The sequence below is a fragment of the Zalophus californianus genome, chromosome 10 (genome assembly GCF_009762305.2).
Source record: "Zalophus californianus isolate mZalCal1 chromosome 10, mZalCal1.pri.v2, whole genome shotgun sequence".
NCBI classification, from domain to species: Eukaryota; Metazoa; Chordata; class Mammalia; order Carnivora; family Otariidae; genus Zalophus; species Zalophus californianus.
The window spans coordinates 108206735-108228058 of NC_045604.1; the positions used below are offsets into that span (position 1 = coordinate 108206735).

The following is a 21324-nucleotide window of genomic DNA, read 5'->3' on the forward strand; positions in this document are numbered from 1 at the left end:
GGTGGAGGGGACGGGACAGGTGTTGGAAAGCAACAGGATCTGCCCACGATCGGACACCAGGGGGCACTAGAGGGTGTCAGGGATGGTCCCTGGGTCTCTGGCTGGGGGGACAGCGCCACAGAGACATGGCTGTGGGAGGTGATGTCTGAGGTCGTGGGCCTTGTCGAGGTCTGGGGTTTAACACCACAGAAGCTCACAAGACGAAGCGGTCAGAGGAAAACAATTAGAAGTGACCTCACAGGACAGGACGAGGGCGATCATTTATAAAATGTTAATGGGACAGACAGGCTGAGCACTGAAGTATATCACTACCTTTAATTCTTACAGACAAGAACTGACTCACTCAGGGTCACAGGAACTTGTGACCGCAAATAACAAACTCAAATCCAGGGCCACCTGGCATCAAGGCCCAAACCACCGAGGGACTCAGGCAACATGTGCTCGGCGTCAGCAGAGGGTCAGTACAACACGAGGTTCTGAAGTGCCTCGTATCTTTAGCTAAGGAGTGGGCTGGGCCCTTCCAGAATGGTTTCAACAGACCAGCAGAATGGAAGCCAGGAGAGGAACGCACATGCGTAGAGGAGCATGAGGTGGACAAGGGAGATATTTTGTTGTTTTGACGGCAAGGCTGCAGAGGAACGAGAGAGCAGAGCAGTAACTGGGGAGGGAGGAGAGAATGCACAGTCACGGGAGAGTTCACGGCACTTGTCAGATGGCAGGAACGAGCATTTTTAACGGTGCCGGGAGGGACAACAGGGAAGGAGGCCGCGACGGTAGGAGGGGGCGGCGCGTACATGTGCGCAAGCCCACGGAGTGTCGGGGGGAGGTGGCGGTGGGGGGCCTCACGGTACCTGAAGGACGATTTTCTTGTGTATGGCGAATTTGGCGATGATGTGCGCCAGAAGCAGGTGGCCACTGTACTTGCAGGCCGGGTCCACACAGGCCTTGGAGAGCAGGCAGGGCCACGCGAAGGTCATCAGGCGGCGCAGCTTGCTGTTGCGGTTCTTGTTGTTGTCGTGGATGTGGTGTGGCGCGTGCTCCACCAGCAGCGTGGCGTACTGCAGCAGGTAAATCCTCAGGGAGTCCAGCATGTCCGCCTGCTTCTCCGGGTCCAGGACCTGCGGGAGACACGCGCAGGAAAGCTCATTTCTGGCCCCGCATCGAGCCACCCGCTAAGGGTTACACGACATGCTTGAAACTTTTAAACCGTGCGCACGCACGCACACACACGCACGCGCACACGCTCTGTATGCGTACATAACATCAAGTTTCACAACAAGGGAAGCAATAATGTCACATCGATTTCCCTTTTACGTGCGTGGATTAGAAACTCACTGAATTTATTTCAATGCCGGAGGGCAGGCACCCCCTGCAGCGGGTGAAGGAACTTGAGGGGACAAGGAGGGCCTCCTCTTTGACACAAGGTGACTGATTCAGGGTGGAGTTTCTTAATTTCCAAGTAGTTGGGATTTTTCCTAGTCAGCTATTATCTAGTCCTGATTTTTCAGTATTATGATCAGAAAACGCTACCTAGAAAACAAATCTCTACTTTAATGAAACTGTTAGTTTTTGATTGAATCAAATATCTGATAGATTTCCGCGTTTTATGAATATATGAAAAAAAGTGCACCCCCAACACTCCACATGTCTCTCCTGAATCCAGTGCACACCTGCATCGTTCAAGTGGGCATCCTGACCACCTTCCGTCTACCAGGAAGCTCTGAAAGGCTGAAGTCTCCCCCACGACTGTGTTTTCATCAGGGCCCCTTGAGCCCCCTAAGCGCCCTCCCCCCTGGATTTGCTGCTTCCCGACGGCCCCACCCCGGGGCCCCCACCTGCGCGCTGCCATCTGTCCTCTGACACTCAAATCCCAGCTCCTCGCTTGTGCCGCGTCAGCAGCATTCAACCCAAAAGACAGTGTAGAGAAGGCAGCACGGGGGAAGGGGCCGCGTCTGGGTGACCATCTCCCCACAGTTGCCCAGAATAAGGCAAATACCAGCATGGGGACTCATAAAGATCCCTTGGGCTCAGCTCGCATTCCTAGAGAGGGTAAAGGTGGGGTGAAAACTGCAGGAAGGCGGCCTGTCTTTAGGGACAAAGACTACATAAGGACCAATAAACTGCCAGTGAGAACAACAGTCCCCTCCACCTGCACCCCAGGACGGAACAGCGACCGAGGGGAGAAACTGAGTACTTCCCAAGGGCATTTGTGCATATGCGGCACGCTGCTGAGGAATGCCCGCTGCTCACAGCACGCCAGCGGAACGTGTAAACGGAACACTCTACCAACCTCAAGGCAAACGTGGCACCTGGCAGCAAAGTTCGGAGGCCTGCCGTGCACGGACGGGACAGGCCCGGTAAGGAACACTGGGCGGGTATTTCTCAAAGAAACACACCACCCCTCTGCTGCAAACTGGAAACACAACCGTAAAAATGCAGAGACTGTAACACCTAAGGTAACCTCAGACATCACTGCTGCTACAACCACGGTTTAGTGAACTTGACAACCAGATCTGGTCTGATGTTCCCACTGATTTTTGGTAGGTTGTTTTGCAAAGCTAAAGCTGAAAACTGTACTTCCAATACGACCAGCAAAAGGGATTTTTACAAAATAACTCTGATAATCTGAGTTTTCACTGACATACGTTCGATTTCTCAGTGGACTCTATCAGTGTGGAAAGTCAATCCATCCTAAAGTAAAGCTGCCTTTAAAACTGTACCAGTAAGAATTATAATGCTCTACTATAAATGCAAGCATGAAAAATAAAAACCTTAGAAAAATATGTTTTTCAACGAACCCATCACACACGCACACACACTCACACATTCTCTCTCACTCACTCATCTGCTAAGTTACTTTTTGTGCCAACGTATTATTAGTGATGCCACCTTGGTTATAAACACGCTGGTGATGCTTTCCGGGTTATCGCCTTCTGGATTGGGAGGTCCTAAGAGCTGTTCTCCTTCCCCCTTCTCAAAGCTGTATAAGAAAGCAGGATTCAAGATATGCTGCAGAACCTACAAAGAAATTTAAAAATGAAGGAGAAGGAAAAGCAAAGCCATGCTCTTCATTTCTCCTAAGGTGGGTGGGGCCACCAGCGGGTCACTTCGCACCCGAGAAGTTAGAGCTCAGTCAAGGGTGTGACCCATCATCCTGTCTTTTACTCAAGCAGTCGGCTGGAAAGGGACAGTGAAACAGGAGGAAATGCGACGTCAGTCTGTCTAATCTTCTCATGTCTGATAAGTCATTTTCTAAACACAAGGACGCTAGCAAACTACTTCTCAACACCGGTTCACTCCGGATCTGTCGTGTGCTCCTCAACAAGGGCCTTTTCCTCACAAACAGTCCAGACCACTGTGGACACAGCAGAACACCAACAGTGCCCTCGCTTCCCTAGAAAACGAGCTCCTACACCCGCAGCTCCCCCTGCCTCACAGTGGGACTCACCTTGGCTTTCAGTTCATCGCCAAAGTTGGGGTCATTGAAGTCCACAAAGCGAAAAAACAGGGCACGTTTTTGAGAAATGTTGTAATTTTTGGGAATCTCTTCCTCCATATACTCCTTCAAGAACGTCATGTTGCAGAGAAAACGACCCGTGAAGGCCCGGAGCAGCTGGAACAGCAATTCTATATCTCCGTAATTCCTTCTGCAGGGCCAAACAAGAACAGATTAGGTCACGGCCCGCTTCATGGCTACATACGATCTCTGAGTTGCCTTTAAACAGCTCAAAGTCCCAGGCTGTTCTCTGTAACAAATGTGACTACACGTGACCAGTGAACCACAGCCCAGCCCAAACTCCCAGACAGGCTCTGGTTTCGCCTGCAGGCCAGAACAAGTCACTCGACGTGAAGAGAAGACAAACGGATGCACCCACTTGCAGTAATTCAGCAGACAGTAGGCCAGCAGCTTGGGCTCCTTCCAGTTGGTGGCAGCCATGTTCTCTTTCCGGTGTCTTTCTTGAAAGGTTTCGCTGACCCACACGCGTCTCAACTGACTCACCAGAGAATGCTGATTGGCCAGCCAGGAGTCATCGTTTTTAACTATGATACTTATGATCTGTCAAAGAAGCGACAGGGTTAGGGAACTGACAGGGTTCTCTGTGCGTCTTGCCTAAACTTTTAAGATTTCAGGTGCTCGGTGAAGAGAAGCTACCTTGATGGCCTGAAACTGAAGGTCCAGGCGCATGGTGCTAGTGCTGGGGGAGCCGGGGCGCACGGCGGTCTGGGTGCCGCCAGGCACCAACAGAGTGATGAACCGGTTGGGGTTAGCTGCCAGCACGTCTCGCAGAGGTCTGGCATCTTTGTGTTTTAAAAAACTCTGAAAACAAAACAGAACGAGCCATTTTAAGCTAGTCAAAACCAACAGAAGATTTAGATGTTCTGAATTCTAAGGTCCTTTCTAATCTCCCTAGGCAGGCTAAAAAGTCGCTATAAACACCCTTTTAAGAACAAAATGCTTCTTAACAGTAATAACACTTTGTGATTATGGATTTCATGATCCCAGCAGCTCATTCATTTGTCACCACCACCAAAATCCTCAAGAAGGATCACCTCCACTCCAACTTTTCACATACACAACAATGATGTTTCAAACGCTCGGATACACGACAGAAAAAATAAAGCCGAGGCGCTGAAGAGTGAAATAGGAATTTCAGATTTCAGAGCACACTGGCTGACACGAATCTGCAGGGGCGCCTGACTCCAGCTCCCCACGTGCCTACCATAAACATTCTGCTCCACTGGGGATCATTCAGGGTAGCTTCCATCATGAACAGCTCTACCGTCTGTGAGGGGTGCCGTGTCAAGAACTTGATCAGAGGCTCTCTGAAGGGACTGCCAGCCTAGAAAACATGGGGGGAAACGGCGTCTTCTCGGGGCTTGAGGCTTCGTTGGTCTAAGACCTACCATGGCAGGAAGAGGCATGTCTCCCCTCCGTAACCGGAGTGTGCTACAGCCGTAAGCAAATATTAACATCAAACATCTTCAGGCTGTTAGAGCAAGCCATCTAAAATCTAACGAAGTGAAAACATCACAAGCCAACAGATGGAGGAAGAATCAGAAGTAACCCTGAGTTTGACCATTACCTCAATCAACATAGCCCGTTCAGTTTTCATCACCACCTCTAACAAAGGCTTGACCAGAGTTTGAGGTGCAGCTGGGATCAGGTGAAAAAGGTTTATAATTGCCGAACAAATTTTCATTTCCTAATGAAGAAAACCAGAAATTACAAAATAGGCCAATTAATTTTGCCAGCTAGAGATACCAACATGACTACAGACCCTACTATGGTCTAGCTACATTCGCAAGGCTAGCCACCAGAAGCAAAGAATTAACATGTAAAAAGCCACAATTTACCAAGGTCAGGTTACTGCTGTGGCCCAAGGGAACTAACTGCCCTTGGCTTTCAGATTTCCCCCTGTCAATGGAGAGGAGAAGGAGCTGTGTGCCCCCATGTGACTGGGCTGCGTCTGTTTTCAGGAACAGGGCCAAGTGTTGGAAGTGAGCTGGGGGTTGCCCGCGCAAGCCCCTCGTGGAGGAGGGGACGAGCATGCCTGTGGCTGTGAGAGTGTCACGATTCCCCCGCTTTGCTGCGACATCATGGGGTCTTCCCGGTACCCTAAGTTCTGAGGGCACAGACTTCTTCTGCCCTCAAAACTTAGCACAAACAAAGTCTTCAAAACACCCTCCAGTATTTATCCTGAAAATTCAAGATTTGTGTAAATAAACGACTGACCATGGTACTAAGTATTTGTCAACCAGGCCTGAAGATGAGGCTGGCAGACTGCTCTACTGAATCGTACGGAAAATGTGAAATGCCAACATTTCCGCACTCTTTAAGGTGCTAACAGCTCAGTGGTCAATCGCTCTTGTTCCAACGTTCTGTTCTCAGTGGCAGTTCCCATAGTTTGGAATCTGCAATTCAAAGAGATCCCACATGGCCACAGCCATGGCCAGAGAAGGGAAGACTCCCTGATGTGCCACCCTGCCTTGTGCACAACAGGAGGTCCGTCACACTCAGCACAGTAAAATGGGGATGATAAACACTCGTCAGGAGGGACCACATCCCAGTAGCATCTGGGATACTTCCCCGAATGCCTCTACGAAGAAAATGGGAAAGAAGAAGAAAAGAGAGTTCTCTTCTATGGAATTTCCAGGTCTGCACACAGAGCAAGCTCTACTCTGAAATTACAACGTACTCATAACAGCACTTTTGCATTACGGGTTTTCGTTTTCAAAGCACAATCAAGAAATCACTTCTTTTGGTCTTCACACCACCACTGGCAGATAGGACTGACGGATGTCATCATCCCCATTTTACAGCAGAGGGAAAGCTCCGGGTTTGTCCGAAGTCCCAGTGTCGGGACTACGTCGGTGTGGTGTATGTGTGCAAGAGATGCGGGGGACTGGGCGCGCGGAGGGGCAATGAGGTCTTAAACTCCAGGTAGGCAGGCACTTAGGAGTGTGAAAGAAAACAGAGCTCCTCCCAATTCCTAGCAGGTATAATATTCTTTGTGTAGTTTCCTCCCAAGAGGTTGTGAGATATAGGAGCTCATACGAACATTCTGAGAGCAAAACCCAGTTGAATCTGAAATGGTATTGAAATAAATTGCAATTCGAACATGTAAAAACCAAAGAACTTAGAATCTTGCTTAAAACGTCCTGACAGGAAACATGCGTGGCATCCGGACAGTTCACAGCAATGGTACTAATACGACTCTGCCACAGACAGACGATACGGCTCACTGCACTCCAAGGCACAACGCACTCTGTCCACCACAGAACCACAAGTCACAGCAAAACCAAATACGACAACACCCCCTCCTGCACCTCCACTGAGATTCTCACCTCTACCCCTTCCATGGCAGGCTGAACCAAAACAAAAATTACAGCATGAAAAAAGGCAACAAAAAGGTAAAAAAGAAAAGAAAAGAAAATATAAACTGTTCTTCACAGTGCAAGTCATAAACTGACTTTAATAGGGTTGTTCTCACCTCAAACTGACAGAATGGAGACAAGGAACATCTCCCGCACTCGGAAATGCTTTCCTGAGGATGGGGAGGAAAATCATCTTTTTTCTATTTATGTTATTTACATAAAAACTTCCCATATACTCATACACAGTAAGGATTATTGGGGAAACAAGACAGTAAAGACAATTATCAAAAAGCACACAATAATTAACAAATGCTCAACAGCAAAAAAAAGTACAGCGTCCACCCTTCAGATGTCAAAACAGAGCCCTTCAGATAGTGTAGAATAGCATACATCCCTTCCCTAAATCAAATTTAAAAAGCAGGAATTTCGGAATTCTCGCCCAGGGGGAGAAACTGCTGTAAGCAAATACATTTAAAAACCTGTTTTTGTTTCGAGTAAGTTACGATCTTTATGTGCAGCGCTGACGTTAAAGAAATTTTCTTCCTCTTTCCCAGAGGAAATCTGGAGAGTACCAGGTGGTTCAGCCCCCTTAACCGGGCATGTGTGAGGCCCCCACACCCGGAAGAACCCGGAGGCCATGATGCCACCCACAGGTAGCTGGGTTATTTTGGGAAGTGAAGCTGTGTACGCACACAAACATGGCACGGCAAGGGGGTCAGGCATTCTCCCCTGGGAGCGCGATGCTAAAACAGCAAACCTTCCTCAAACACGGTGCTCGTGCAAAGCTCTGATCATCAGGGTACCCACCATCACAGAAAAGCTTGTATTTGTTTTCTTATAAATAGTCCACTATTTAACATGTCTTCAGTTGCAGGTTCTCAATCATATAATATTATTTGGGGATTCAACCAAATGAGGACAAACTACGATCCAAGATCCATTCCCAATCCTGAACAACATCCATAAAAAATGATCAGAGCTCAAGAGCAGAACGGCAGCTTGGCCCCGGGCTGAGGTGATGAAACTGTGGGCACGCTGCCCAAACAGCACAGCCTGAGGCCACCCCCGCAGAGCTGGGTGTTCCCAGGCTGGTCAGGGAGTGGCCTCCTATGATGGTCATGACACGTTTCCGCGGGAGCTGGAGGACTTCCCAGTGCCCACAGCTCCATCTCCTGCCCGCTGCCCCTGCCCCATCCAAGGAGCCCTCCAAACAACCCGCTGTAAACGTGGATGGAATCTTTCTGATCTCATGGAAATCATTCACTTGCCCCCTGGAGGTTGTTAAGTGTTTATTCTAGAACTAGCTGTGTGTTTCAGAGAATTAACAGACTATAAAACAAATATAAAACTTAGAGCAAAAATAGCTAAGCGGCTGAGAGGTGGGGAGGAAAAGCAGAGAGGCACCTGTACCTACGGCCAAGAGTTTAAGCTCTGAACACACACTCTGCTCTCCCCCGTGAAGAGTTCCTGGTTTTTCCCTGTATGAATAACAAACCTTCACAGAGGTCACGGTAGTGTAACATTCCTAAAAAAAGTGTAAAATCCTGGTTTAGTTTTGCCTAGTTGGCTGTTTTTAGAAGCAGCAGGAATTGACACTTACATAAACAAAACACCTTGACACAGAATGGCCAAAACAAAGCATAATAAAGCCGAAAAGAAAAAAAAAAAATCCAAGTTGGGATGAAACACAGCATCCAACAAATACGCACAGGAAGACAGAAAGCCACGTTGATCATGCCCCTGAAGAGCTAGAGAATCCCCTCGTTAGGACACTGCCGTACAATTTCACCAGGTGTAACAGGACCTTAGGGAAAACACGATCCTACCGATAGGACAGTCATCAACTTAAAAAGTATTTTAAACGAATATTAACATATGCAAATTAGATTCAAAACAGCAAGATCCATTATGTTTAAAGAGTGAAGTCTTAAAATGACCAACATCAGACACGTAAAAAAATTTACCTAAAGTAGTTTTCCCTTAAAGCCATAAAAAATGTGTTTTGAAGTCCTGGCCATTTGATTTTTGGCAAACAGTTGGGATGGGGGATTCGGACCCGTCAACATACATGCCAGTATTTATGTGATGCTTTGCTACGTTATCCTCAGTGTCTAAAGTCCTGAAACCTACACTCAGTTTCATGAGGCAGTGATGATGGGAAGCCATGGGAAACCATAGCTGAGGAATGCACCACCATGCAAACAGCAGCTGCCAAGAACAGTCTAGAAAATACACTTTATACACTTTACAGCAAAACCAGTAAAATTAAAATACTAACATTTCAAGCTTCCCAGAATTCTCATCAACGAAAAAGTTGTATTTAAGTGAAGAAAGGAGATTTCAAAGAAACACAAAAAGGAATGTTCAATAATTAAGAAAAATAAAGGCAAAACGTAAGGCTAGTAAAAGATGTTCAACAATTTACAGGCCTAGAATTACATAAACTGGGTTTCTGACCGGTATTTTAGTTAAAAGCACTGCTCCGACATTAACATTGCAAACAGCAGTGCCCGGTGCGGTTGCCCTTCCCAGAAGCAAACAAGTCACTCACGTTTCCGTCGCTCCTCTGGCCCCCTTTGTGGGTGAGGACCACCACTTCCATCCACTTTCGTAGATGTTGCTGTTGAAAAAAACAACATCCTTAGACAGCTTTCCCTCACACACGATCAGTTCAATTCCGTGCTGTTCTTAGGTGAAGATTCATAGGTAATCATCATTTTCCATCATATTCAATGTGAAGATGGCAGTGTTCAAATCTAAAACAGCCCGACCTTTGAACTAAAGGGAATAACAGGCATTTGCCTCATGTCGCACGAGCAGAAGGCTGAATTGACCCTGATGTCACAGAAAAACGTCCTGAAACCTGGCCATTCTGAGGCTGGCATTTCACTGCTGTGCTCCTATGACCACCTTACTTTGCGCTGCACCTGTTCGTGGAGAGCCTCGAGGAGCCAGGCATCAGGCCAGGCCCCCGGGGGGGAGAGGGGAACAGGCGGACATCATCCCTAGCCTCATTCCAGCTCAGCTTCCAGCGGGGGAGAACCAGGTGAGATACACAGTCACGGTAAGGGGAGGAACAGGAATCAGCTGGAGAAGGGGGTCGGGGTCAGGGAGGCCCCCCTCCCCCGCCCTGCTGAGGCAGACTCTCCAGAAGCTCAAGCACATCAGGCAGAGAAAAGGAGACGCAAAGGCCCTGAAGCCACCAACAGGAGGGCTGGCCGCTGTATATGGCTGAGGAGTAGAGGGCACAAGGGGAGGGTGGGGGATGGGCTGGTGAGATGAGCACGGATCCCATTTGGTCAGAGGCTGCACAGATGAGTGCAAACAGGAAGCAATTCCCTTCGGTGCAGAACCAGGGCAATCGTTATGTGATCAGACTCTGTGTTCTACGGCAAGAGCACGAGAAAAGAGATCCCTGAGCCCAGAGCAACTCTGGCCTGACCGGGGCACGCGGCAGCCAGGCTCCCAGCCATGGTGTCCAGCAAAACCTGGCAGATAAGCACTCAGAGCCTACAGGTAAAACCACAAGACTATCCAAATAACAGATCTACCTTCACTTCCCACACCGTCCAAACTTGTTCTTCACATACTGAAGCCCTACGGGAAGTTAACTAGTTGTTTTTAAAAAGGACTCCGTGGTCAAAGAGGCTTGGGGACAGATGACTTAAATCCATCTAAACACTTACTGGGCCAGCGTTCCAAAGAACACACACTGAGAAACACTAAAATATACATGCTTTCAAAGAAACTAAGTACATTAAGCTATTTGTCAGTAAAATTCCTGGAAAGATATTAATGATCACCAAGATCTAGGTTCATAAAACTCTATCTTACTACAACAGCTACTTTACCAAAGATAAGAGAGGAACAAAACCAAAGGCGAAGGAAGCAGCCAGCTGCATCCCCTATTCACTCTGCTTTCAGATGCCCCAAAGGAAAAAAAATAACACTAACTGTATATAAATTCACTTCTAGCTCAATAAGGAGCTATCCACAGCAAATACCCACATGAGAGACTTGAAAGTCAAATGTCCAGCAGTTCACATTTTTAAAAAGGCAAATTTTCAGGGTTGTTTTCATGAATGCCCATCCTACACAGCAGGGTGTCTTAGCTCTTAAAATTATGTTGAAGGCTTGAGCTGTGAACCTCAAAAACATATCATACGCGGGAAAACAAAGGCTCAGTGATTGAGCATGGCTCTAAAGAACAAGACTCAAAAGGGCCAGTGTGTGCCTGACCACCACCCTCCCCGCCCAACCCTGGCGCGGCGGGCACGGGACACATCAGAAGCCATTGGCACAGACCCCGGACTGGACCCGGGCAAGGTGGGGGCCAGAGGAAAATGGCTGGACAGACGGCAACTCAGTCCTTCTTTACCCAAGTATGTCAACACTATCTGCTTTCAGAGAAATTTTAATCCTTCTGAAAACAGCTCTCAGGCCAAAAAAGGGGGGGGGGAAGTCCCCTCAACAAACTGGACACACAAACCCCCGGACTTCACTGTAGGGAGAAAAGACTCCTGGCCTACGTCAGAAACTACGACTCTAAGGTAGTAGAGCAGTCTCTTCAGACTGCTCTCAAAATTCTGGGCAACAGCAGTCACTGAGTGAATTCCCAGCTCACAGCAAACGTGAAGGGTTAGCCTAGCAGTTAGCCCACCAACTAGCCACAAACACGTAGCCTCCGGCAGGCAGGCGAAGGCAGCAAGAAATGGCGGGGGAGAGGGAAGAGATGCAAACAACAAGGCCAGGCCATCTGGAACACAGCATGGGTCTCACGCTGCAAGCGCCAAGAGCTGCGACGTAATGGCAGATAAAGCACGGATCTGATGTGCTCGTGTCAGGAAGTGACCGTGACCACACCTGCGAAGGTGTGCGTGCGCGGGATCTGATGTGCTCGCATTAGGAAGTGACCGTGACCACACCTGCTAAGGTGTGCGTGCGCGGACACTGGAAGGGCGTGTGTGTTACACACATCTGGAAGCTAAAGAGGAAGGAGCTTTTCGATTCGGAAAATTTACTACCATGGAATACTGTTTCCCAGTAACACTCTAATAGGGCATCAGCTACAATTTTTAGGGCCAACCATAAGACTACCAACTCCTAGTTAGGTGTTTTGGTCACTGTTCCCTTCTTAGGTGTCTGCAGATATGAAAAAACCGTATGTGAGGTAAAAAGCTGTGTGGTCCTCACACAGCCATAGATTTGCACTCCACACACACTACATGTACTGCAGTTACCGAAACAAATACCTTCAGGACCCTGAGATGTCTAAATGGCCAGAGGCCACTTGAGAAACATAAGCATGAAAACTACGTGCACGTTTACAGTCATGTACCCTGAAATCCTAAGTTATTATAAACATCTACTTAACAGAAACAAAATTGAACAAATGCATAAGGAAGTTAATAGCTGAATCTCCTGCATCTGTTTATAATTCAAATCTAAACACTGTCAAACAGGCATTTTATTTGCATAATTACTTCCTTAGTAATTTTAAAAAACCCTAAAGACTTCTAAAGTTCTTACACATTTTTCACTACATCACTGTCTATAATAGCGAAAGACTGGGAGCAATCTAGATGCTCGTCAGTGGGGGAATGGTGAAATGAATTCTGGCATGTCCACGTACTGAAATATCACGTGGCCATGAGACAGAAAGAAGAAGCACTTCATGTTCTGATCTGAAAAGACGAGTAGTAAATAGAAAAAGTAAGAACTGTGTGTATATGGTGCTTCCTTCTGAGGAAAAGAATATATGTATGTCCTACTACAAATGTAAAACATCTCTAGATGGACATACAGGAAACCATTAACACCGGCTGTCCCCAGGAAGGGGAGGTGGGCTGCTGGAGTTCAGGGACGGGAGACTTTCACAGTACCCTTTTCACACTTCTGAATTTTATACCACGTATATATATATATACACACACACATGTATATTACTTACCTAGAAAAAAATAAGCTAAAATTTCAGGTTGATTACAAACTATGTTTAAATGCATTTGGCTTACCATCATCTGATCACAAAATTTATCATTGAAGGAGTTTGGGAAGAGCCTGGTAACGGAAGTGAGACGATTCACGACGTTCAGCGTCAAGCTTCGATAATCCCCCAGCATCATCAGCAAAGGCCGCATATGCGTATGGATTTGATCTACTTCTATGGTAGCACCTTCCAAAAACTATTTAAAAAGAAAAGTTACAAAGGAAAAGAGACACCAGAATATACTTTATAATAAACTCATTCAGCTCTAGCAGCAAGTTTGTGGGATGTTAGCCACATACATTCCAAAAACTTAAGATGAAATGAAGACTAGTCATTACTGTTGAATATTTTAAAAAGGCTCAGCGTGACTAGGAAACCAGCGGAGACTACCGGAATGCAGTGTGTGCTCATGCGAGGCCGACTTCCAGGCGTACCAACCAGGTGAACGGGAAGAACCCCGGAGACAGAACACACGCGCGTTCGCACGCACACGCCACTCACTCACCTTTCTCATGCAGGCTTCTCCGGCCTCCTGCAGCTCACTGTTTGTGGAATTCAGGGCTTTGAAGAGCGCAGCGATGATCTTCTCCCTGGACTGAGGAAGGTAATTGCAGGCAGCAAGCGCATCTTTAGGGAGAGAGATCAATACAATTTCATTATTAACCTGAAAAACATATGAACAATTTCCTCGTCTAAAGGCTCTTACCAACCAACACCAACTATCAATCACTGACGCACTTCCCAAGTGTCTGGCCTCGAGAAAGACCAAAGAACACATGGTGTCCTAACGCACGTGTTCAGTGTTATCTAAGAGGGAAGTCAACAGCCTGTCAGAAAGGCCATGACAGATATTACCCTGTCCAGATAGAAGAAGGGCTGGAGGGGAAAAGAGGGGACCCCCAGTGACACCCCTTCCCTAAGACACCCCCATACAGGGCGAGAGGATGGCTGAGCTGCAGGCAGACGCACACTGAAGTGACACAGAGGGCTGGCCTTGAACTCTGGTGCTGAGGGAACACACACACGCAGCCTGGCTTCTCCTCCACTATCCGTGTCTCATCAGGCAGCCTCCTCCCAACGTGGGGGGTTAAAGGCTCAATCCTCTCTGTTAGCTGAGAGATAATACCTGCCCAAGAGCAACGCCCATATTAGCCAACAGGACCATATGAGAGGCGCCGGAAGAAAGGAATCCCCACCGAAGAAAAGCTGCCAAACTTGGCTGCGGAGCGCGAGCCTCCCTCCCTCCCACCTGCCGTGGCTTCCACACCCCAGACCCGTGCGCAAGCAGGTATTACGGTCTGCCTCGCAGCTCCTCCACCTCTAATTCAAGGAGGATTCTGGCAACATTTCACGCACAGTATAAAAACCAACAAAGCAAGAGACCAAGCCAACTAAAAAAACTTGTACTGGGTATTCACCAAAAAAAAAAAAAAAAAAAAAAAAGTGAGGGGGAATGATGCTTCTAAGCGAGTAGAATTCGAGTAAAAATTCCACAATGCAGCCGACATTGCTCACTGAAAGCCTAAAGGACAGCAGGATTCTCAATTGCTACCAAACCACTGAAAACCCTATGAAGGCTGTAGTAGATCTTCCTATATACTCCAATTTGGGTGAAACTGGCAACAAATGAACGCTAGGACTACTTTCTTCAACTAGAGTGTTGAAGTGTTGTAGATTCATCAGTGACCTACAGCATTCAGAGTTAATTACTGTAAAGTAAAATACATAGTTTGTAAGAGTAAACAACTGTTTAAACCCTAACCATCTACATAATCCATTGACATCTCATTATGTCATTTGACAAATACACAAACATAATCATCCCATCTTAAAAGAACGTAAAAAAATAAAACCCCCCAAAAGGCCACTGTCTCCTTGCATCTTCGTACCCATGACTTGTTTCAGACTTAATTCATATGAACTTACTTAACGCTGCAATTCGCAAAGGTACGAGTGACGGCAGACTCTTGTAACAGGGCAGCTTTGTTAAAGCTGAGTCTTCAGCCTCACACAAATTTAAGAGCTGTAAAAGATAAAATAATTTAATTTAGCCAGCTCCTACTGTGAAGACACAGTAACCTTGAAAATAACAGAACACAGCAATCTTACCCACACACAACACACTTAACAACTGACAAACTAAAAACTCAAACCCTAGGGAATTTAGTATCCAATGTGACACAACTTCCTTCTAAAGCAAACTCTGTCAACCTCATTAGGGAAATAAATTCTTAGATACTTTCTCACCCACTCTGATACCATTAACACTGTTTCTCGACCCAGGGGATCACTTGAACTGCAAATACGATGGCAGCTACGTCTCCCTCCTTATTCAGAGCTGCTTCCCAGTGCCATGGGCCAGTGTTCAACAAACACGTGCTGTAATTCAATACTGGAGTCGTAATACTTTTCTCCCCCCAAGGACCAGAAAAGTATAAAGAAAGGAGTTGAAAGTCACCGAGAATATCATAACTCAGAGATTCCTGTGGCTATCTTTCTGGACATTTTATCATACCCCAGTATGTATTAACATATCTAATACACAAAATATCATATACGTTGTTCTAGTACTGTTTTCCCCTTCTATTTACATCCTGGGAAAATGGTATAAACTTTACCGTTACCTTTGTTCCCTTAAATATTCCTACTTAGTATAAGATTTCAAAGAGCAAAAAAGGATATATATCCTTTTTGGATATTTGGATATTTGGAGCCACCACCCTCCTCCACTCCATCATTACTACTCTCCTCCTATATAAACACAGGTGTGTATGCCCACAAGCGTAGACAGACACCTGTGTCTGTAGCTCTATGTAGACAGAGTGAGAGCATATACCAGAACATGAACATACACCAGAGTCACCTGGGAAACTTGTAGATGGTCCACTGGTAGGTCTGACCCTAAACCTCCAGGGAGAGGACTCAGGAGTCTGTTTTTAAAAAGACCCTCACGTGTTCTGATGCAGCTAGTGCACTGATAAACACTTGGGAAACCAGCTGCATTCCCTGAGATTTATCACTTAACACTACCAGGTTCTGGTCTTAAGCATAGTGAGGAATTTTCCACATAGGTTAAAACACATCTGCCTCTGGAACCACCAAAGGGAGACTTCCTCCCATTCTCCGGTGGCTCTCCTAGAGCCTCTGTCAGGTCATATGAAGTATGACTCCTACACAAGGGATACAACAAGGTATAAAAGATCAAAGCTAGACCATGTGATCATAGGATTCTATGTCCAAGCAAATACACAGGACTTAAGAACTCAAGAGGCAAATTTTTCATAATTGGAAATTCAAACTTAGCGTGGATCAGAAGAACTTGCCTCCTTATGACTTTTACTTCAGTTTACTCTGATAATGCCTCCAGCATAGGACTTCAGTCTAAAAAAAATTTCACACTGGGACTGATCACCAGACCATTACTGTATTCTACGAATTAATGCTTAGTAGAATTTGACTGTATCTACAGTTCAATTTGTTTCTCTCTGTCTAATGTCACCCCATCCTAGAATGTTTACAGAGAGAAACACTTACAGGATGCCATCTGCCATTGCCCCAAACGAGAATAATCGGTATCTACAGTTTCCGGAGAGCTGTCGGAGCTAAACAATGGCATTCATGTGAAGTCAGTTCTCAACAGCACACGACACGTCCCTAAGTGACGAATACATTCAATACACGGGCACGTTCCCTGAGCCAGTCTTATTCTGGGCACCCGCTGATGACAGTGATCAAAGCGGAGAGTCCGTCTTTGTCCAGACTACATCCTTAGGGCTCTGCAGAGCAAGGTGCCCTGGAGAAGGCTAACAGAGTTCTAAGCACTCCGAACACAGCCACGTCTGGTAGAACATCTCCAGTCAGCAGGCCTACCTCCTATCACGTACCTGCGCAGGGCGCTGTGCCAAGTTAGGGCTGATTACCTGGGGTCATCACCCGTGCCTTCTCTGAGCGCTGCCTGACCGGTCTTCGCGCACAAAGACAGGTTACCAGACACACGTCATCACCATCCACACCACGCCGCACCACCACCCCCCTACCTCTGTGTAGAACACCTTATGCTCCACCACGTTAAGATCCATTGTGAAGAGCCTGGGCTGCAATGTGGTGCAGAATGTGTTTCCCTCCATCAGGCCAATCTGCGCATTGGCAGGCTGATGTCTGAGCAAATGCTTCTTCGGCGGGACCATATCCTGGAGGACCTGGGGGAGGCAAGGAGGAAGCACTACCAACCAGCCATCCCTTAAAGAGCAAACACTGCTCACCACGATATCCTAAGACAATGATCAGGCTGAAAACCGTGAGATGAAAAGTTATGCTGTCCTTTAGTGCGGGAAGGGAGGGTACATTCCATATGCTAAAACTGGCTGGTGGGTAGCAACGTGTCAGATACACCGAACTCCTAAGTCTCCCGAGTAACCGCTCTTAACATAAGAAAAGAGCGACCAGACTGGGGCTACAGAGATCCAGGAAGCCAGCCTTCTGTTCTTTTGATGCTGACAACTACGGATATAGCCATTAATACCAGTACATTGCTTTTTGCGTTATCTGAGGTCAAAGAGAACATGTACGGTAGCACCTTGTAAAGTGGACACGAAATTACAAATTACGTATCCTCTTCAACTCAGATTTGAAGGAGAAAGGTCTCAAAAGGGTTGCTCAAATATCCTAGTTCCGGGGACAGAGATCTCACCTCTTTATGGGGCTCCATGATCACAGTGACACTTTTTCCAGTGACCTGGGCCAAGACCTGCAGTGAATGCATGGCCTGTTTTCTCACAGTGGAATTTGGAGAGGTGACTTCTCGAACCAAGTCATGCGTCACATGGTGAAAGGACTTCTCCTGAGCTGCCACGATCTCTTCGGCTCTCTCCTCATCCTTTAAAGGTGTCGCGCATCTCATCAGAAGCTGTTCTAGGGTGGTCTTTGCCATGGCGACAGCCCCATTTGAAACCTGCAGGTGAGGGACTCCTCAGAATGAAAGGGTCATTCGCTGTGGGTCCACCCCCCACCCCACCCCAGGTGAGCTCATTTAACAAGACTACTTCCTAACCTTCATACAGTACTTCAGTGGCTAAATCACCTTAGCGTTCCTGTATGTCACTCAGAAAAGAAAATGGGGATCTAGACAAACTCCTTGTATTTCCCAAATGAATAAGCTGGCAAGGTCCACCACATTCGATGTGTCTGAGTTATACTTGCGTACAGCTTCGTGAAGAATGCAACTTCCAGAGAAACTCCTGCAGCACGTGCACTGTGTAGCCCCGTGGCAAGAGTGAGCGGGATTACTTCCCTCTACAGACGTACCGTGTTAAGTGCCCTGGTCTGCGGCGGTTCTTTATCGACACAGGCAGATACTCAGATAACCACTGAAGTCCTAAGCTGGTATTGGGGGTCCTGATCTGTCCTCGTCTTAAAGATGCTGTAATGACATCTAAGCTTCTAGGAGAGCATGTGGGCAGAGCCGCCTCATGCTCTTTTCTAGGCGAATCGGCTTCAGGAACTGCTTGTTTCAGTTTGGGGGTCACCCACCACTTACCTCTCCAGTCAAGTCCATCATGACAAAGAGAAGCGCTTTGAGGAACGTCTGCTGGTTCTGGAGAACCCAAGTGAGAGGCAGCCGCTCCATGAGGAACTTAATGGACACCACACCCCCCAGCTTTGCATACCAGGCCTGCTCGTAGCAACAGGCGCACAGGCGCTCGACGATGTAGGAGAAGAGAGGCAACTGGCACGCCTGGGGAGAGAGCACAGACACGCCGTCCTGCCACCCGCACTGCGCGCGGCCGGCTTCCAGGGTGACCGCCCACAGACACCAGCACGCCCCGAACAGCAGGGACTCCTCAGTCCTTCCTTACCCTCTCCTTCGAGCCCAGGATGATACTTGCAACATCAAATATCACAGCCAGGGCCACCTCCCCAATCTTGCAAAGTTCCTTTTCTTCATACGCCATACAAATAGCGATTGCATCGATAAGGACCAACGGATCCATTCCTTTCGACCCATTTTCTTCACTGTGAAACATGGCTGTGCTGGGCTGGCTGCCCACCTGGTAGCAAGGCAGCAGGAAAGGACCTGGAAGAGAGGCGGCGGCCATGGGAGAAAGGAGAGCTTATTTACACGCACGTTCTTGTCCCTCCAATGGCAAAACCACCTCATTAAAAAGTTCTTTTGTTTATTTTTTTAGTAATCTCCATACTCAACGTGGGGCTCGAACTCACGGCGCAAGATCAAGAGTCACATGCTCCACCGACTGAACCAGCCAGGTGCCCCAGCACTACCAGGTTTTTTAATTTGAGGTTAGGAGCTCAGTAAAAGCCAGCACTGGTACTTTCGAACAACTTCTGTTAAACTGCAATTACTCCTAAACTAAGTGGTCTGATCCGTACTAAGGCTCTTTTTCTGAATGTTCTCCATTATAAACTATGTTCTTTTTAGATCTTCTCTATGATGATGATAACCATGTATCTTCTTTTTAAAAAATCATTAAGGGCCAAGGGGTACAGCATAGAAATGAGTATGGGCTACACTCTAGACATTCCTGACACGAAGAATAATTAAAAAGCAACCCGGCTATGACACCCAACCCACACAGAGAACAATCTGCTGAGAATTAATGCCTCGCAGGTGCCAGGCAAGATGGGTGTTCGCTATCAAGAAGCTTACAGATCTGCTGGAAAGACATTAACAGAGCAACACCGAGAGACAATCTCAGATCAACGGGATGAGCACTGACTATTCGGGCCAAGGGCAAGAAGAGTTACAAGGGGGAAAGTTCGCGGTGTTCTGCAGCATTCAGAGAAAGCTGCTTCGTCCACCTGGAGGGTGAGGGGCCTCGGGGACACAGAGTGCCACAGTGCTGTTCCAGTGCGTCCACCGACCAGCGCTCGTCTGTCTTCAGACCAGTGTTCAGAAACTTCTATAGCAATTGGCAGTGTTGGGACACTTTCATCGTCTTTTGCAAGAGCACCAGTTAGCGGTGGATTAGAGAGAGAAACAAGCAGAACAAGCGCGGTCCCCCCGCCAATCAGGAGCTGGAGGACCCCACAGCAGAGGCGGGGAACAGCAGGGATGAGCACCGCACAGAAAAGCCGGCCGAAGGGCAGGGAGGGGAGGCTGGGCCTTGGCAAACAACACATGGGGGGGAAAACCAGCAACGAGGGAGACCACAAACTGTCTCATATGCAGAGTGTCCAAAAGTACTCCGCGCCCATTTTCATGAAAAACAAAGGGTGGAAATCTTCCACCGGCGCGCCGTACAGAGAAACTTGGTAACGATTTTCAAGTTACTATTGCACCCGTCTCCGAAATACCAATTACCCTGCAGTAAGCAGGAAATCAGAAAACAAAGGCCAAGAATGAAACCAGCCAAACGGCTCCCCCGAAGCACCACGTCCTGATGGTGTTTCTGCAGCAGCCCAAGCAAGTCCCATAACCACTTCCTCCACCCCACTCACCGCACTGCTGGGCAACTGCCACCATGGTGTAGTGGCGGATCAAGCTGGCGACAAAGGGCAGGGCGCTGGGCCGGAGATCTTTAATGACCGCAGACATGAACGCCCCGGTCAGGGCCTGCTCAAATGTCTTCCGAGCTGGAGTGTCTTGTGCTTTGTAGCGATGTGATATGATCACATTAGGTATGGTCTTTTCTGTAAAGCTGAAAGATAAAATCGAGTCCATCCTCACAACACTGAAGTCCTAAGCTAATGATTCCACCAGGACTTACGTGATGAATTTCATTATGAACATTTATGACCGATGGTTCTAGAGACCCCCAGTATGTTCTACAGAACACGGAGCACAGGTGATGAATCAGAGCCATGTCACAACGTGGCAGCAGATTCAGTATTTTTATAGTTTTTAAAGAACGTTCATGTCTGACTTTATTTTTTTTTTAACTAAGTAAGCCAAATTCTAAGATGTAACCCCATCGATGAGCAAAGAGAAATGAAAAAGAGCTTGCATTAAAGGCTGCTATACGGCCGTTATGTATTGAAAAATCACCCCACGGGAACAGAATCAGACGAGGTTACAGACCTCACCAACAGCATGTGTACCACCCGTCACTGATGCCGTGAGAATGTGAAAACACACAGGGAAGGTCCCTCCCCCGAAATGTGGGACACAGCAAGGTAATGTACACACACGATCACACAAGACCATCATCTAAGGTCACAGCCCTAACTGGTAAGAGTAAAACACAAATATCATAGGACAAATATTTGGGGAATGAAAGGATCATTGTGGACCAGAAAAGCCAAAGAGCCACTGAACGTCCGCCACGTGCCAGGCACTATGGATACACGAGCGAGCAACGGGAGAGAAAAGGGCAGGACCGTTGCCTCCTGAAGCTGACCACCTCAAGGAGAGGCAACCAACAGGAACACAACGACTGAGGTAAACTCTAATTCTCAAGCACCTCCTGGTTCCTCCTCTTCATTTTCTCTAAAAGCCCAGAAAA

General features: G+C 47.4%; 1 protein-coding gene across 12 annotated transcripts in view; it reads right to left on the minus strand.

Annotated features, from left to right (window-relative positions):
- LOC113932077 (transformation/transcription domain associated protein) overlaps nucleotides 1–21324 on the minus strand; it is a 113886-nt gene that overhangs the window by 53917 nt on the left and 38645 nt on the right. For 10 of the 12 annotated variants that reach the window (XM_027610507.1, XM_027610510.1, XM_027610506.1 and 7 more), the window contains 16 exons: nucleotides 20321–20520; nucleotides 18721–18938; nucleotides 18402–18599; nucleotides 17556–17816; nucleotides 16903–17064; nucleotides 14792–14888; nucleotides 13371–13492; nucleotides 12891–13061; nucleotides 9428–9496; nucleotides 5085–5204; nucleotides 4722–4841; nucleotides 4154–4318; nucleotides 3876–4057; nucleotides 3449–3647; nucleotides 2890–3018; nucleotides 852–1118 (listed from right to left, as the gene is read on the minus strand). In XM_027610507.1, coding sequence (XP_027466308.1) covers nucleotides 852–1118; nucleotides 2890–3018; nucleotides 3449–3647; nucleotides 3876–4057; nucleotides 4154–4318; nucleotides 4722–4841; nucleotides 5085–5204; nucleotides 9428–9496; nucleotides 12891–13061; nucleotides 13371–13492; nucleotides 14792–14888; nucleotides 16903–17064; nucleotides 17556–17816; nucleotides 18402–18599; nucleotides 18721–18938; nucleotides 20321–20520 — 2680 coding nt within the window. Of the gene's footprint in view, nucleotides 1–851; nucleotides 1119–2889; nucleotides 3019–3448; nucleotides 3648–3875; nucleotides 4058–4153; nucleotides 4319–4721; nucleotides 4842–5084; nucleotides 5205–6846; nucleotides 6868–6992; nucleotides 7047–9427; nucleotides 9497–12890; nucleotides 13062–13370; nucleotides 13493–14791; nucleotides 14889–16902; nucleotides 17065–17555; nucleotides 17817–18401; nucleotides 18600–18720; nucleotides 18939–20320; nucleotides 20521–21324 lie in introns of all 12 variants that reach the window. The other 2 variants (XM_035722076.1, XM_027610509.1) reach the window with 2 other exon arrangements.